General features: G+C 34.5%; 3 protein-coding genes across 4 annotated transcripts in view; 1 reads left to right on the forward strand and 2 right to left on the reverse strand.

Annotated features, from left to right (window-relative positions):
- Positions 1 to 4664: 4664 nt before the first annotated feature.
- LOC148610426 (transcriptional adapter 2-alpha-like) lies at positions 4665 to 5947 on the reverse strand. The gene has a single exon (XM_088543257.1). The coding sequence runs from the start codon at positions 5945 to 5947 to the stop codon at positions 4670 to 4672; it is 1278 nt and encodes a 425-aa protein (XP_088399383.1). The 3' UTR covers positions 4665 to 4669.
- Positions 4665 to 12583, reverse strand: LOC148610427 (nudC domain-containing protein 2-like). 2 transcript variants are annotated; one of them, XM_088543260.1, is made up of 5 exons: positions 12345 to 12583; positions 9912 to 9960; positions 8835 to 8986; positions 7962 to 8007; positions 5970 to 6108 (listed from the first exon to the last, which is right to left on the reverse strand). In XM_088543260.1, exons 1-4 carry the CDS (start codon positions 12528 to 12530, stop codon positions 7975 to 7977), a joined length of 420 nt encoding a protein of 139 aa, XP_088399386.1. In that variant the 5' UTR covers positions 12531 to 12583; the 3' UTR covers positions 5970 to 6108; positions 7962 to 7974. The 2 variants fall into 2 exon arrangements, with proteins under 2 accessions (XP_088399385.1, XP_088399386.1); XM_088543259.1 differs by lacking the exon at positions 7962 to 8007 and having other exon boundaries at positions 4665 to 6108; positions 12345 to 12582.
- A 153-nt stretch (positions 12584 to 12736) lies between these two features.
- LOC148610428 (leucine--tRNA ligase, cytoplasmic-like) overlaps positions 12737 to 16559 on the forward strand; it is a 29283-nt gene continuing 25460 nt past the window's right edge. Inside the window, exons 1-5 of the mRNA XM_088543256.1 lie at positions 12737 to 12888; positions 13603 to 13749; positions 14600 to 14687; positions 15193 to 15273; positions 15934 to 16065. Coding sequence (XP_088399382.1) covers positions 13604 to 13749; positions 14600 to 14687; positions 15193 to 15273; positions 15934 to 16065 — 447 coding nt within the window. The 5' untranslated portion in view covers positions 12737 to 12888; position 13603. The remainder of the gene's footprint in view (positions 12889 to 13602; positions 13750 to 14599; positions 14688 to 15192; positions 15274 to 15933; positions 16066 to 16559) is intronic.

A 16559-nucleotide genomic window follows, 5' to 3' on the forward strand; every position in this document is an offset into this window, starting at 1 on the left:
ACATGTGTATATGAATGGGTTACATAAATGCATTACATATATATTTTTTCATTGTCAGAATGTATGAATGGGGTAGGTAAAACGTTTTGGGGCCGCACACCTATACCCTTTTAATCCCCCCCCCCACGTGTGCCACGCAATACTGTGGTGTCTAAATTGGGTTCCAATTCGTTTTCTTAGCCACCATAGATTGAATTTTTGTTGTATTCGAGAATCACTCAAATATTTTTTTAAAAATCATATGGGCATTGCATTACCTGTAATTTACTGAGTAAATAAATACTATTCTATAGCAACATGACCAGTTCTTCTGGAATTAATTTGGTATAAGATAAAACTACATGTTATGTACTCACATGTGATAAGTTTTAGTGTCAGGGTGACTCGACTCAATTAAGTAATGTTTTCCCTTTCTCGTTTGTTTCTACCCTGGACTTGACATTTTATGAGCAACTCGGTGGGTGTTTCTAGAAAAGCAGGGGACGCCTACCATAACGGAGCATCTGCTCCATGCTCCCAGTTTTTGGCTTTTTTGCTTTTGTTTCTTCATGTGTACGTTATTTTGGTTATTTCATGTTTGTTATTGTGTACACTCTCTGATCTTCATCCTGTTTGTTATTGTGTACACTCTCTGATCTTCATCATCGCCAACGAATTTCGATTTCTGTTCGAACCTTGCTTCCCTTCATTAGTCTTTAATTACCGGTTTCACCTGGAATATTAAATGGTTTTATTAAAACAGGATTTTATGAGGCCGTGTACATTGTAGTTCGTGTTCGTTTCTAGATCTGCTTACTGAAAATACAAAACACTTGTCATAGTGCCATGAGTGCATGTGTCTTGATTGGAGACGACCTTTTTGGGTAAACAAATAGCTTTGCATGAATATTTCTTGCCTCGCTTTACTCGGCCTTTAATTCTACTTACGCCCATAACCTGAAGTCTTGGATCCGCCCTCAATTCCCATTTATAAACCTTTCTTTTTTAAGGGTCACGTAGTAACAAATGCTTTAATGAATGTTATATGTTTTGATGAAACATTCAGCTACAAAAGTCAATGATTCGATCGGATCTGTGGAAAAAAAACGACTTGGACCAAGGGAAGGACAGATAACAGAGATACGGCATAAAGTAGCGGTCTTTCTAAAAATGAGACAGAAGGTGGTTCACGCACGTCAAAAATCCACCGAAATCAGTTTCATTTCTTGTTCAGAAATAGTAACTGATCACAAAATCAGTCTTAGTTCTTCTTAGGTTGTTGCGCTTTTGAGATAAAAAATTATGTAGATATTATACATGCATTTGGCACTTTGCAAGGGTTATCGTTCTTGATTTGGTTTCAATTGGTTGATTATAGTGATTTTCTGAACAGTGCGGATCTTAATGCTGAAATGATTATTGCCATGTGAAAGTATAAGATATGTAGACTAAAAAAGCATGTTATTTGGTGCATGGGATTTTCTGCACTATATGAATCACTTTACCATTGGCAGTGTCTGAATTTTATGTGAAATGGTACTGAAGTTGTACCCTTTAAAATAAAAGCTTGGGTGGCTGATTTTGTCGAAAGTTTAATTTAATATGTTTATTTTTTAACAGTGAAATTTGTCTAAATCGAACCTCTTATCGGGACCTACATTGAATTTGTTCGGTTCGAGGGATGTGTTCGGTTAATACAGGATCAAAATGTATTGAAATTAATATCAAGGGACTTTAAAAAAATCTACTTGAGGCTCGGTTTAGACAGGTTTCACGTCGCATCAGTTCCTGTTAAATAGATATCATCTATAAATTCAAGCAGTCGAGTTTCACACGATCTCTTACCTTCCGGATTGCATACTGATTTTATGGATGTCAGAATGCATCGTAAATGCTCTAGTAATTTGCAGCAGTCTTGTTTTTCGTGGTAATGAATAAGTTCTGTGCTTTCGTCCATTTTCAAGAGCAGAGCTCTTTCCGGATACTAGTATTTAAGACCGGGTAAACTTGCACTTGCAGACTTACAGACCTAAGCACAAATCTCACATTTTATTAAGTATAGTTTTATCAAAAACAATATGAATGTTGGTCCTGGTTACTTTTGATGATACAAGATGTTTAAGTTTGCGGATGAAATACGCAGGAAAGCTCAAACTATACAAAGTTGCGATGAGGGATGGACAGGGGGTACTTCATACCCGCTTCCCTCTCCCTAGATTACCGCCTCACACCCTCCGGACCACCGCTCCCCGACCCCTTTCATTAAAACCCGGTTATTGTTCCTAATAATAACCATTATCCCCGCTTCCCGTATTTTTCACTCCTCGCCTCTTCAACCATCGTTCCCCGTCCCCTCCACCAACCCTTCCTTATTGTAACAAAAATGCACTGCATGAATGATTTTGTTTCTCAAAACAATTTCATTTTCACATGGTAAAATGCAACACTTTCATATTCATTCCCCATACTCAGTTAAAATCCCAACTTAAAACATTATACATGTTTGTTTTTCCCCAAAAGATGGTACACCAAGATACAAATATATAGTTCTTGGTAGAGATTCCTCATACTTTGTAAGAAATAATTCAAAATCATCTTCCAGAGGAAGATGTTTACAAAATGCTGGAATTTTTAATCACAACATATTTGTCCAGTGTGATGGACATGTTTTTCAACAAACGGTCAGCATTCCAATGGGAACAAATTGTGCCCCTTTACTTGCTGACCTATTCCTTCATTCTTATGAGGCTGACTTTATAGCTGATCTGATCAGAAAGAAAGAATATTGTTTGGCTAGATCCTTCCATCTCAGTTTCCGCTATATAGATGACGTATTATCTTTAAACAATCCTAATTTTGGGGATTTGATACATCGCATCTACCCAAAAGAACTTGAGATAAAGGATACTACAGACACTGTGAAGTCAGCCTCATATCTTGACCTACACTTAGAAATTGATGGTAAAGGAAAACTATTGACCAATCTTTATGACAAACGTGATGACTTTTCATTCAGAATTGTCAACTTTCTTTTCATCTGTGGCAACATCCCTTCAGCACCTGCGTATGGAGTGTCCATATCACAACTCATATGTTATGCCAGAGCTTGCCGAAACTACGCAGACTTTTTGTATCACACTAGAACTCTAACAAATAGGCTTCTGAAACAGGGTTATGTTGCTACAAGATTAAAGTCATCACTACAGAAGTTCTATGGTCGTCATCATGAACTCATGGATCGATATGGTGTATCCATCTGCACCATGAAAACTGATTTATTCAATGGGTCATAGTTTTCCTTTCCTCGTTTTTTTCTACCCCGGACCGCAACTCGGCGGGTGTTTCTAGAAAAGCAGAGGACCCTTACCCTACCGGTGTACCCGGTCCATGCTCCCAGTTTTTAGTGGAGTCCGAGTTGCTCATTTGCTTTTGTTACTTTGTATGTATGATTTTAGTTACTGTATGTTCTTTGTTGTGTATGTCTGTTTTCCATGTCAGGTCTTTGCCCCTGGATTACATTCTTTTGATTACCGCTATAACCTTGGTTCCCTTGATTACTCTTTCACTATACGAAAATAAAAAACAACATAAAAAATTTAACATCTTACACAATTTCGATTTACAGGGCGGATTCAGGCGGGGGCACCCCCCCCCCCAATATTTGCAAAGCATGGGTTGTCAGGGGTAGATTAAGGCGGTTTTAGGTTGAAACTGTAATTTCCTTCTAATTTTACCACAAAAGATATCTACATTGCACTCACTCTATAAGAATATTTTAAAAATTTAACCAAAAATTTTTTTAACTGTGTGCCCCCTAATCTAAAATCCTGGATTTGCCCCTGATGAGCATTATCAACAGAAAAAAAGCTTACTGAACTTCCATTTTAAAGACCAGTAACTCCTATATAATATTCTGTAATTATTCAAGTTTGATATAAATGAGTGTCTTGTAGATCATAAAATCATTTAAAGGTTTATAAAATACCATTTTTTTTTGGTTTTCAAGATAAAAACCTAAAAGTTATCGTATGGACAAACACTCATATAAGGTGCCATACAAACTGGACTCAATGAAAATCATACAATTCAGAATGTGATAATTTTGGCTTTAGTCCTACCAATAGTTTCAAAGGAGAAAAGCTAGTGAGCAACTGAGAATATGACACAGACCATTATCTTCAGGAGGGAGTGAATGGCCTGGGATTTTTGTTCAGTGAGTTTTTTTTCAGTAACACACTTCAAAACGATGAATTTTATCATTATCTGTCCATAGTTGAGTAAAAAATAACTCTTGTTAAAAAAACATATAAACACAATGCCATCATACAATGTAGCAATTATCCACAAGAAAGTAAATTTATGTAAAATAAGCAAATTTCCCTGTAACATTGTAAGCCACTATTGTTTTAATTTGTTAGATGTATGATCTTGGTTTTATTTATTTTTATTTGCTGATTAATGAATTTTAGTCCAAACAAATGTATACAGTAAAACCTCTCTAAACTGAACCTCTATTGGACTATAGAATTTGGTCGGTTTGGACAGGTGTACAATTTATCCAGGTTCGAAATACATTTAAACTGACAAAATGGAACTTCAAAAGTTGTCTGGCGTAGGCAGGTTTTCAGTTAATTCAGGGGTTGGTTTTGACTGGTTTCATTGTAATAGTAAAATAAAACAAAAAAATCTATTAATCTTTATTTATCATCCCTGTACTCAGAAGAAAATCATAAAGTTTCCTTGTCTTATTAACATCAATTTTAATTAAGGATCTAGCTTGTCCAAGTTTCAAGCAGCCATTTTTCTTGCACTCATTAATAAGAGAATCTCTAAACTCCATATAAGCTTCTGGTACCAGTCTTATGTTAGCACAAATTTCTTGTTCAGCTTCAGACAACTTTGTGTACCCTGGCAGGTTTGAAATGTCAAGAGGGGGAGCTGATTTTCTAGGTACATTTGGTAAGGGTATTGTTCCACCTTTAGAAATGTTTTCTAGGACCGCTTGACGATGTAGCCATGTTTGACAAGCAGTTTCATCCTTCATATGAGACAGCAAGTCTCCCATAAGATGTCTTTTTGACCTTGCTTCATTACGACGCAAGGACATAATGTGATACATTTTACACTGTTTAAGTGTAGTAAGACCATTTTCTCTCCGACACTGGAGCTTCTTAATGTCATTCTTCAGCTGCCTTTCGTAATGGAGAGATTCAATGTATTTATCGTACTCATATGGAGACAATAGAGAAATGAACACTCGTAGCTTGTCAATTAGATCTTTGATCGTGTAACCATATCTACGATTTGCTATTTGTATCTTTGGTATGTTGATAAGCCCATAGTTTCGTACAACCTTTTTCCTCTTCCATCTTTCTTGTAAACAGTCATAATACACATCTACAACACCAAGCTGCATTTTATGCTCTTCGTCATCACCTGTGTCGAAATTTAAATTTTTAACTTCAAGTTCCATAAAATTGTCATATTCAACCATGAAGTCTCCTCTTCCTGCCATGTAGCCACTTAATTCATTATTTTCAGGATAACGTGGAGGATCATCACACAATTTGTACACGATTGGCTGAGGGAAAAGCGTTCTATCGGCCTCGACAAAATGAGGCAAATCATCATGAGGCTTATCAATGTAGCACTTATTATAGTGATACTGACATTCTGCTTGAGTTTTTGTTCGTAGTCTATGGGCAACATCAGACCAGTTTCCATATCCACAATCTGACATAATATCAAGAAGGTTCAAGTCCTCGTCAGCTGTCCAAGCTTGTTCAAACAGTGCAAAGTCAGACCTACAGACAGTGTATGGATGATCATTCTGATGAGCTCCAAAACTAGTACCCTTAGAAAAACAGTGGATACATATGGTTACAGACAGACAAACATCAGCTTTACACAATATGTATGGTCTACGTAGCTCACATTTACAGCTCATACAATATAGTTCCTCTTCCATAATATTAATATATTAAATTTTTCACAAGTGCTACAAAAATTAAGTCTTAAATATAGATATACATTGTATATAAAATAAATAATATCATTCTAATTGAGTTGAGGTCCCCCTTTGTGGTAGTTTCCTGATATAGTTGCACCACTGAAGTCAAAACCTGGATTCTACAATATAGAATAAAAATACCATTCACAAATACTGTAAAAAGATGCAATATTTAGGAAAATGAGACAGAAGGTGTCCCGTGCTTCATGCATGTCAAAAACCCACCAATTCACCTTTATCTCTAATTCAGATACTGTAACAGGCCACATAGACAATCTTAGTGTGTCATTGGGTTGTACTTTTGAGATACGAATTATATACAATTTTTTATAAAATTGGCACAGAGTTATTGTTCTTGATTTGGTTGTTTTACATAGGAGATGAATGTATGGTTTTCTTAAAAATAAACATTTTGTAACAATCGGTACTTAATACTTAACAAGAGACTCTCAAAGAGCCTGAATCACTCGTCTGGTAAATATTGCCTCATTCACATGTTTAACCAAATAAGTAAAGGTATCATGCTTTGTTACCATGTTTGACAAAAAAAAGGCAGAAAAAGAGCATAATTTTATGAATGCAGTAATTTCAACTGGGTACCTAAGGCACTGTAAAATATTGGAAATTGTAGAATCTCTGGAAAAAACTTAGGCATGGGTCTCCCTATGCCCTGTTATCCCATACGGTCAAAAGTAACGACAGCCATGTCTTTCAATCGATGAAAAATGATAAACAATAAGTTTGTTCAGGATACCCTAAGGAACAATTATGCCAACTTTCCTTAATTTTATCCAATGGTTTCAGAGAAGAAGATTTTCAAAACTTGTACACACGAAATACGACAAAAAAATCTGTTTCAAAGGGCCATAACTCCTACATCAGGCGACAAATCATTTTGAAAATTTCAGAATAGGTCCGTTTTCTGATGGTGAACAATTTCACTTTCCTCTCAGAATTTTGTTAAATTCAAAGGTTTTTGAGTTTTTTGCCAAAAATTTTCACCCCTATTTTCTATTTTTAGTGACAACAGCCATGTTTTTCAATCAATGAAAAATTTTAAACAATCAGTTTGTGCAGGATACCCTAAGGAACAACCATGCCAATTTTCATTCCAATTAGTCAAGCAGTTTCAGAGGAGAAGATGTTTGAAAAAAGCTAATGACGACAGACAATGACAGACGATGGATACAAAGTGATGATAACGCGCCAGGTGAGCTAAAAATAGGAGACATAATGGAATGAAAATAAGTTATGTTTCCCTGCAACAAAATATACACTTAAAAAAACAAAACCATACATTTTGTAACTGCATAACTGGAGAACTTCATGTAATAAACTACTAATAATCATCAATACATACATATCTAAAATTAAATTATTTTTTTTTAATTTTAACTCCAATGTTAATGATGAATTCAAATGAACAAGTATAAAATATTGTCAGTTCACTGTTTCAGGGAATATGATTTGCACCATTAGCTGTAGTTTCACTACAAGTTCTACATGTACATATAACTGTGCATGTTACTTATGTACTTGTATACAAGGTTATTGCCACAAAGGCTTTGTAATCAACAAGGTAATAACCTTTAAAAAATGACAGGGTCAAGTCAAAGCTATTATTTGTGCATGTTTGTTCAAACTTTGACCCCAATTAACACAGTTTTCCAAAAAGGAGGGTTATAACCCTTGGAAACCCCCTGGATCAAGTACCAAGTTAAGCAGCAATGAAAAAACAGAAAATATTTCAGTGGAGATACAGTAATAGGGTCAGATGTGACACTTTGATATCCGTGTTCTCTCAAACCTTTCAAAATTTATGTGATCCTTTTTATTGGTAATACTGAGAGTATGACCCCTAGATTCAACATTACTTTAAGTTTCATATTAACTCAATACATGTACAATTTATTTCTTGCTTAAAACTTTCCATAAACCTAAGAAAATGTTGACAAATGCTATTCAATCTTACCAAAAAATTGTCTTCATTGATTTTCCATGATATCACCATATTCTCTCTGAAACAGTGAACAGGAGTTTGGAAAGCACAAAAAAACATGGACTAATTATATATTAAATTAAGTGATACACTGTCTCTGAATTGTGAAGAAAGTTTAAATATCAAAGCCATGTCAACTTTTAACATATGGTTTAAGTACACCCAAAACAAAACATTACATCTAAAAATATACTAATAATGTGACATGGGTGTGGAAATTTAATATTTAATCTCCTTGAAAAAAAAAATACCTGAAGTAATTTATACCTAAAATCCCAATCCCAGCCTCGGTGTTACATTGTATAATACGATTACTCAGTTCAATGTGCAATCAGTACAACGAGGCATACCCATTAACCTTAGGAAAGTTCATGTAGGATATTCTCCCCCATCGACACTGTCTCATGTGGGAAATTTTTATGTAAAAGCAAATTTTTAAACTAAAAATTCAATTATTTCCTATTTTCCCACAGAAAATGTAGTAATTTTATCCAAAAACCTCCCATAGATCTTATATTTTTATGTGGAAGAATTCATTTTATCATTCATACTGTGGGGACATCCCACTAAATGTGAGAGGATAAACAGGTATGCAGGGCTTCAAAGTTGAAGGTCCTGGAATTTTTTTTAAGTTTTAAATTAATATTACACAATAAAATACAATGCATTAAAGTCTTAAATAAAGTGTCTTTAAAAGACTGAAGATCTAGGACTCGTGTAAATGAAATTTCAAAGGTCCATGGTCAGAAATTTAGGGTCCCTGACCTCATCCCACTAATTTGAACCCCATACATATAAATTCATCAAGATTAAACTTTTCGTGAATTTACAGTGCATTTTTTGTACCTCCAACTGAAATCTTTCCAATGTCATTTTCTGTTCCATTTGATCATAAGTAACGGGATCTACTTCATATCCAGTCTTCAGTAAAGCTTTCCAACAATTATCAGATTTATTCCTACTCTTTGGTAGACACACATGTACCAGCTTCTTGTCCTCTATCAATGTACAAATATACATGTAGGACTTAAATGTAATCAAATACAGAAAACAGAACTCCTGCAATAGAATTTTTCGCCTTGTTTATAATTATGCAGGCTAACACTTATATATGCAAGTAGGAATTAAATATATTCCCTAACAGAAGATAATGTGAGACAGATAAAAACTGAAATGTTCCCAAATAAACATAAGCTCACACTCCCAAATTAGTAATTTTTGGAGTTATCTACCATTTTCATGTACAAATGTAGCTACCTTTGGGAACATAGTACTTTGCATTCGTCCTGCAACATGTATTTACAAGTATGCAGACTAACAGTTACACTTTTCAATACATGAACATGTATAAGGAAGAGAACAGTCAAAACCAACACAAAGTTTGCTAAAAAATATCTTTTCCATATTGAAGATAAACATGAAATATATTAATTTCAACAAGAAAATACATGTAAACATGTAAAAGTATTTTATGCTAAGCAGCTGATGCTAAGATTTAATGACAAGGCTTTCAGCACGATCTATAAAATGAAATTCTACAGTATGCCACTAAGACATTGTAATATTCATTTGCTGTACTTCTACCTTTTAAGCCAGGGAAAATGCTAGTACATAAAAACAGAAATATATACATGTAAATCACAATAAGAGAAAGTTGATCAGGGTTTTAACATGTATCCCTAACATTCCATTTTTTTTTAAATCAAAAAGCTAATTAATTTTATGTTTAAACAGAATTGGCTGAATGGTTCATCCAGAACCCCAAACATGACTGAGGGAAGGAAAGTCATATAGACCACTACAGTCTACAATAAATGTAGGTTAAGCAAGACTTAAACTTTGTACACAATTGAATTTCTTGCTTCAATTATTTTTGCAATGTAAAGATTTCAAATGTTCTACACTATAAGCCTGACATTTTACCTAAGGTCCAGATTGCTTCATCTGCATGTATTGTAGCAAATAAGTCACCCTGAAATATAGGAAACAAAAGTCTTAAAATTATTTCACCTGTAAATTGTGGCTTAAACTCATCAAATGACAATAGGTCATATAAAAACAGTTAACCTGATAATTAGCCTTAATCACAGAAAATAAATGTACATTTTGTATTTACACTTGTGGACACCATTGACAAAAATAAAAGGGAGCACCATGAAGCAGTGTGAGCTCTGCAGCATAAAATTTTCCTTAAGGTTCCCTAATATACCAACGAAAAAGAGGCATGTTCCGAAGTAACAAAAAGTGAATGTCCTTATGGAGAAAATTAAACTTTTTCTTAAATCAAACAAATAAAAATATAGTAACGGGAGAGCATGATTTCTAAAATTATACTCCGCCACCGAGGATCAAACCCTAGACTGCTCAGTGACAAGGCAGCGACAAACTGATTCAGCTAAAGAATTAATCCTTTAGCCAAGTCAATTAAAAGGCTATTTAAATATCACTACCTACTACAACGCAGGTAGGCCGTCCTGCCATATTTCCCCCACCTTAAGAGTCTTCGTACCATGAACGACTCCAACACTACCTCATCAGCTAACCAAACCCTGTGGTTTTTTAGTTGGGCGCCAAATGTAACGGTAGAGCATGATTTGACTCCCAAAATTATACTCCACCATCGAGGATCGAACCCTAGACCACTTGGTGACAAGACAGGGGCAAACCAATTCGGCTAAAGAATTAATCCTTTAACCAAGTCAATTAAATGGCTATTTAAATATCACTACCTACTACAACACAGGTAGGCCGTCCTGCCACAATTCCCCTACCTTAAGAGTCTTCGTACCACAAACAACTCTAACACTAGCTCAAAAGCTAAACCAAACCCTGTGGGTTTTTTAGTTGGGCATCAAATGTAACGGGACAGCATGATTTGACTCCCAAAATTATACTCCGACACCGAGGATTGAACCCTAGACTGCTCGGTGACAAGCCAGCGATGAACCGATTTGGCTTAAAAATTAATCCTTTAGCCAAGTCAATTAACTTGATATTTAAATATCACTACCTACTACAACACAGGTAGGCCGTCCGGCCACAATATATAGGTTAAGATTACATATCAGTTAAAATAACTTCACCTTTTCTGATAGATTTCAAGTCTTTTTTTAATTTTGTTTAAGTGAATATGACGTGTCAAAGTTTTCCTTTCCTCTTTCTTCTACCCTGGACTTTACTTTTTATGAGCAACTCAGTGGGTGTTTCTAGAAAAGCAGAGAACACTTACCCTACCAGTGCACCTGGTCCATGCTCCCAGTTTCTAGATGAGTCCAAGTTGCTCATTTGCTTTTGTTACTTTGTATATATGATTTTTGTTACATTTGTTCTTTGTTGTGTATGTCTGTTTTCCATGTCTTGTCTTTGTCCCTGGATTACATTCTTTTGATTACCACTACAACCTTGGTTCCCTTGATTACTCTTTAACAAGTTCAGGATAAAACAGGGATGTGTGTACATGAATCTCTGCTGTTCTACTGTTGCTGTTGTCAAGAACCTAACCTGACTCGGAAAAAATATAACTCTTATTGTATTATCCAAATCAAAGCACCCATGTGGCTTTTCTACGATAAGAAAGGCAATGTTTTCTTTTTGGAATTTATACTGTCAATTGCACCTGAATTTGTTTATGTCACATGATACACATATGTGTAAAATATTTCCACCATCTGTGGAGAACTGTAATATTTCTGTTGCCTGTATGAATAAATCAGACTCTCTAAGACTAAACAGGATGTTATACCTTAAGGGTAAAGAAATGGTAGAGTATGGCGAAATGTGTATAAGTCATCAACCATTTTGATAGGGAGGGGGAATATTTAGGAAAAACAAATTTTTAACTCATTCACTGAAAAAATTTTGAAACATTTCTCCCATAATTTAACAAGGCAGATTTTCAAATAAAATTATTTATTTTGCTTGCTGCTGAGCTTTGTAAGTATTGCACTTGCGAAAAAAATCTTAATCATATACCTAAGGTTTTTTTTAATACTGTTGTAGCCTGGTTGGAGGTAGGAAACGCTCACTGTGCTTGCTGATTTACATGTGGGCAATGCAATCAATGCCTACTCCAGATTATGTTTTCCCTTTGTTTTCATTCTGAAGTCTCCTTTGATTAAAAGATGAATGACGTCACAATTAAAAATTGCATTGTTTCTACAACATCAAAAGGTCATTCGGAGCAAAATGACAAGTACATTCAAGAATGCCTTTTATTGCTCACACTATTAAATGTGTAACCAGAACAGTATGGGAATGATTATCTGAGTGAGATGACAATGACAACATTGGAAAGTTGTAAATTTGAACCTACGATGCAGGTGCTGCAGTGAGAACATGGAAGAAAATAATACATACACTTAAGATTTCTTGACCATTGAGAACTACTGTAATGGATTTTGTTGTTATTTTAACAAGTAACTCTTTCGATTTCGTATTTTCTGGTACAGATATTTCAACATGAACTTCTTCTAATGTTTGCCACCACTTTCCCCAAGGTGTTACAGATGGTACAATGCCACTTTTTTCATCAAAGTTGGCCATATCTTGTCCATAGCCTTAAGATAAAGTGTTCATTTGCAACTGTCGCCATGTGATTTCAGTGAAATAAAAGAAACTATAGTTATTCCAATTTAAAAATAGTAACATTTAAAATACGAAAAATATTAATGATAAAAAAAAAGATGATTTAGATTATAGTGCAAATCAACGCGAGATTAATTTTGTGGGCAAGCTTCCATCTTTTATCTTCCCCCGGAATTATGAACGTGGTCTTTCCCCAAGTTATATTTGACAGCCATGTGTGTCGTTTGATTTCATCATCATTTTGATTGTATATAAACAAACAGTTACGAATTACATTATCAGAAATCACAAGTCGACAACAAACGCAAATTGTGAGGTATGTGTATGTACTGTTCCACAGAAAAATGAAAAAAAGGGGGAATACCTTCCATAATACCATATCGGCATATGCACACTGCATATTCTGTCACTAAAGTGAAGGTCGAGAGGTATTTATACCACCTTTAAAAAATGCATTAGATTAATGGTATCACGTTGTTGTTGTGTCCGTGTTGTGTTGTTCATAGATATATTTGGTGTCTGGAAAGCAACTTGAGTATAAATGAATGGATCTCTTGTAGTGCCATAATCTGGAGTAGTCCGAGATTGCTTCTACATCTAATGGCTGATTTGCCAGACAAGCTGGGCCATGGGATGTCTAAGCTCGTCCCATATCAGAAACACGGGATAATATCTGACAATTAAGGTGTTGGACTTACAGCAATCTCGGACTAAGTCTGGAGTTGATATAACAATGTGAGCAATTGAAATATCCTCCTGGTCTTCAATGAATTTGAAAGCAAATTAGTTGGTAGCACAATATAGATGGATCTTCCATGAGTTTTATTTAACTTACCAGGGAATGTAGACAATGGAATGCTAGAGACCTGATTTTGCTAACATTTTATTCTGTGGACCTTCTTTTTAAAACAGCAGATATTTTGATTGCATTATAAACCCCATGACTTTTTGTGAGCATTATATCTTATTTTTAATGCAAGTTATGCACATGAAAACATATCTAAAACAAATTATTCTTGATAATTTTCAGGATGGACAGACAGGAAAGCACTGTTCAGCCCCAGATAGAAAGAAAAAGTACAGCCAAGTTAGATGAAATACTGAACATAGAGAAGCAGGTTCAGGAGAAGTGGGCAAGAGAGAGAGTGTTCGAGGAAGATGCTCCCAATGACCCTAAGTATGAAGCTATTTAAAACTAGTCTTTTTGAAATGAGAAGTGGTACAATTATATAATGTCCTGGCTAGCCTTGAATAGAAGGTTCTTACTTCCTCTTTCTTTTTATATGTACCCCATTATGCAAATACATATAAAACATTAAGAAATGATTTTTGTCATGAATGCATTTTTTTTCAAACTATAAACCTCTGTTTTTAATTCTCATTGAAATGAAATGCACACCTGAACCATATTCATATAACTTTTACTTTGTTGATAAGCACTGTTATGTCATTATATTACTGATGCGTTGACCAAGAGGAATATGTGAGACTTCCTGTAACAAATGATGTGCATCTGCATGATAAGTTCAAACAACCACATCTTACCTGCATGTTTCACTTATGACAGAAAGACTTTGAGTCATTAATGATTTGACGGAGGATCTACATGTGTTGGATGTTGCTAACAATCCGTCCCTATTACATGAGAATTCTGTTTGTATGTCTGTTTGAAGATTCATCCCCATTCGTCATTTGTGCTACTACTACAAACAATTATAAGTGCTTGTACATTATATTACATTGTTTAAAGTTACATTGTACATAATATTACATTGTTTACGGTTACTCTAGTTAAGGTACTTTTTTTTTAAGTACAGTAGAAATAATAGTTGAAAGTATATAGGTACGTGTACATGTAGATGGACAGAATTTACACTCTCTAGTTTCACAACATTTGAACTACAGATTTTATTGTCTTTCATTTTGTAATGATATATATATACATATTCTAAAAATTTGCTAGGTACAAATGACTGGTATATGGTATACATGATGATGATAATTTGATATGTCATTTTTTTTTTCAGGCAACCAAAATATATGGTGACTTTCCCATATCCATACATGAATGGAACCTTACATTTAGGTCATACATTTTCTCTGTCAAAATGTGAGGTATGTAATTTTGTGTTGATATTTATGCAAAAACTTGAGTCAAATAGTTTGAGTCTCTATGAAATTGAAGAATTGATGGATTTAAAGGATTATTGCTATAACCTTTAGGAATAAGGGGCTAAAAACAGGTCAGCAATTTACTTATTTTCAACTATTTTTGTGTCTTGTTTGATTGGAAATTTTAAGATCTTGGACCACTTTACATCCTTGTCAGAAGCTTATACTGTTTCAAACATTTAATCACAATCTAAATTCAGAGCTTTTTCATGCTTGAATATTGTGTCAAAACTGATCCCATTTGTTCAAAGTTGACCTCTGTTTATTAGTCTGCATCATTTGAAGCATTTTATCAGCTTCAAATTTTCCCTTTTTTCTTCAGTTACATGTATTTGTTGGACTCATAAAATCGTGTTTGATATTTATACCAGTTGGACATTTAAATACCATTGTAACTGATCATTGCGTTATATGATGTCAATTTTCTAATGATGCAGATTTTTTTTAGTTTGCAGTTGGTTATGAAAGACTTCAAGGGAAGAAGTGTCTGTTTCCATTTGGTTTACATTGTACTGGTATGCCTATCAAGGTAGGTGAACAAGATTGACCATGTGCAAATCCAGTACTGTAAAACATTTTTAAAATTTTAAATACCATAATCAGTAGTGAGTAGTCAGCATTAAAGCAATGGAAAAGAAGACAAAAACACAATCAAAATATAAAATATGAAGACAAAAATAAACACAGAAAACTTATTCAAAAGTGAAAAAGCAGTCCAGACTCCACAGACATTTAATATGATCTTATGACTACAAAATTGGTGCTATGCTTGGTTTTGTACTCTTTATCTGATTTATCTAGAAACTTTCAACTCATGTTTATAGGATTTGTAAGTCTCGCTCTAGTTTCAGTTTTTCTTCGGGAATTTTAGATGTAGAACGTATTGGAATACGAAGGCCGGTCTGGATTTTATTGTTCACTTCTGGGAAATGAAAACGCTGTATCTCAATGCAAAATCTTCTATTTCTATGCTATTCTTAACATTTTTATTCGGTAGAACTAGATATTTGTCATGTTTTATCAGTATTTTTTCACAAAAATATATTTTGCTTTTAACATTGAACTCAATGCTATGTTGATGACAAATCTCTATGCATTTGAATGGGAGATGAGGACCCATTTTCATGAAATCACGGAGTCACGTGACAAGACTTACATGTATATAGAAAAATAACATTGTTTTTTGAAGGCCTGTGCAGACAAGTTAACCAGGGAGGTTGAGGAGTATGGCTACCCTCCACAGTTTCCTCCTGAAGAGAAAGAGGAAGTTAAAGAAGAGGTCAAAGAGGTGGAGGTCAAGGACAAATCTAAGAGCAAAAAGGTAAAACTATGTTTATCATAGAAAGAGCTGAGATGTCCCTGACATACATGCTGGCTAAATCTCACACTTTAAAAACTAGCTTTTAGTATAATTGGACACAATGTCATGATATTTAAGAAAAGTTCATTATGCTGAGGGAAATATGTGGACCAGTTGGTCTACCTCCAAAAATTATCTGGACTAGCTAAAGACCCCATTGAATGTTTTGGGTGGGGCAACCAACTTATTCATACATCAAAATTTGACCCAAAGTATCATGAAATATTTGCTAATAGTGATGCCATTCAATTGTGGTTTACTTTGGAGTATTCATGTGGAAGAAAAGAGAAAAAAGCAAGATGGTCCATATAATGTAATATGGACCGGTAAATATAGCAAAGGAAGTAATACTTGCATATCCACATTATATATTTAATTATTTTTATCGTGAAAGATTGTTAAAGAAATCCAATTCAAATATTTTGATATTGATTCAGATGACCTTAAATCAACTC

Source organism: Perna viridis, chromosome 8 (genome assembly GCF_037379345.1).
Source record: "Perna viridis isolate PV_CMFRI_1.1 ecotype Kerala chromosome 8, ASM3737934v1, whole genome shotgun sequence".
Taxonomy (NCBI): domain Eukaryota; kingdom Metazoa; phylum Mollusca; class Bivalvia; order Mytilida; family Mytilidae; genus Perna; species Perna viridis.

What these genes read in the sequence shown, in the direction of transcription:
- LOC148610426 (XM_088543257.1), bottom strand. Translation starts at nt 5,947, where the DNA reads ATGGAAGAGGAACTATATTGTATGAGCTGTAAATGTGAGCTACGTAGA.
- LOC148610427 (XM_088543259.1), bottom strand. Translation starts at nt 12,530, where the DNA reads ATGGCCAACTTTGATGAAAAAAGTGGCATTGTACCATCTGTAACACCT. An exon ending in ATGGTCAAGAAATCTTAAGT is followed by an intron (nt 9,961 to 12,344) that starts GTATGTATTATT and finishes CCTATATTTCAG; the next exon opens with GGTGACTTATTTGCTACAAT. An exon ending in TGGAAAGATTTCAGTTGGAG is followed by an intron (nt 6,109 to 8,834) that starts GTACAAAAAATG and finishes TCTATATTGTAG; the next exon opens with AATCCAGGTTTTGACTTCAG.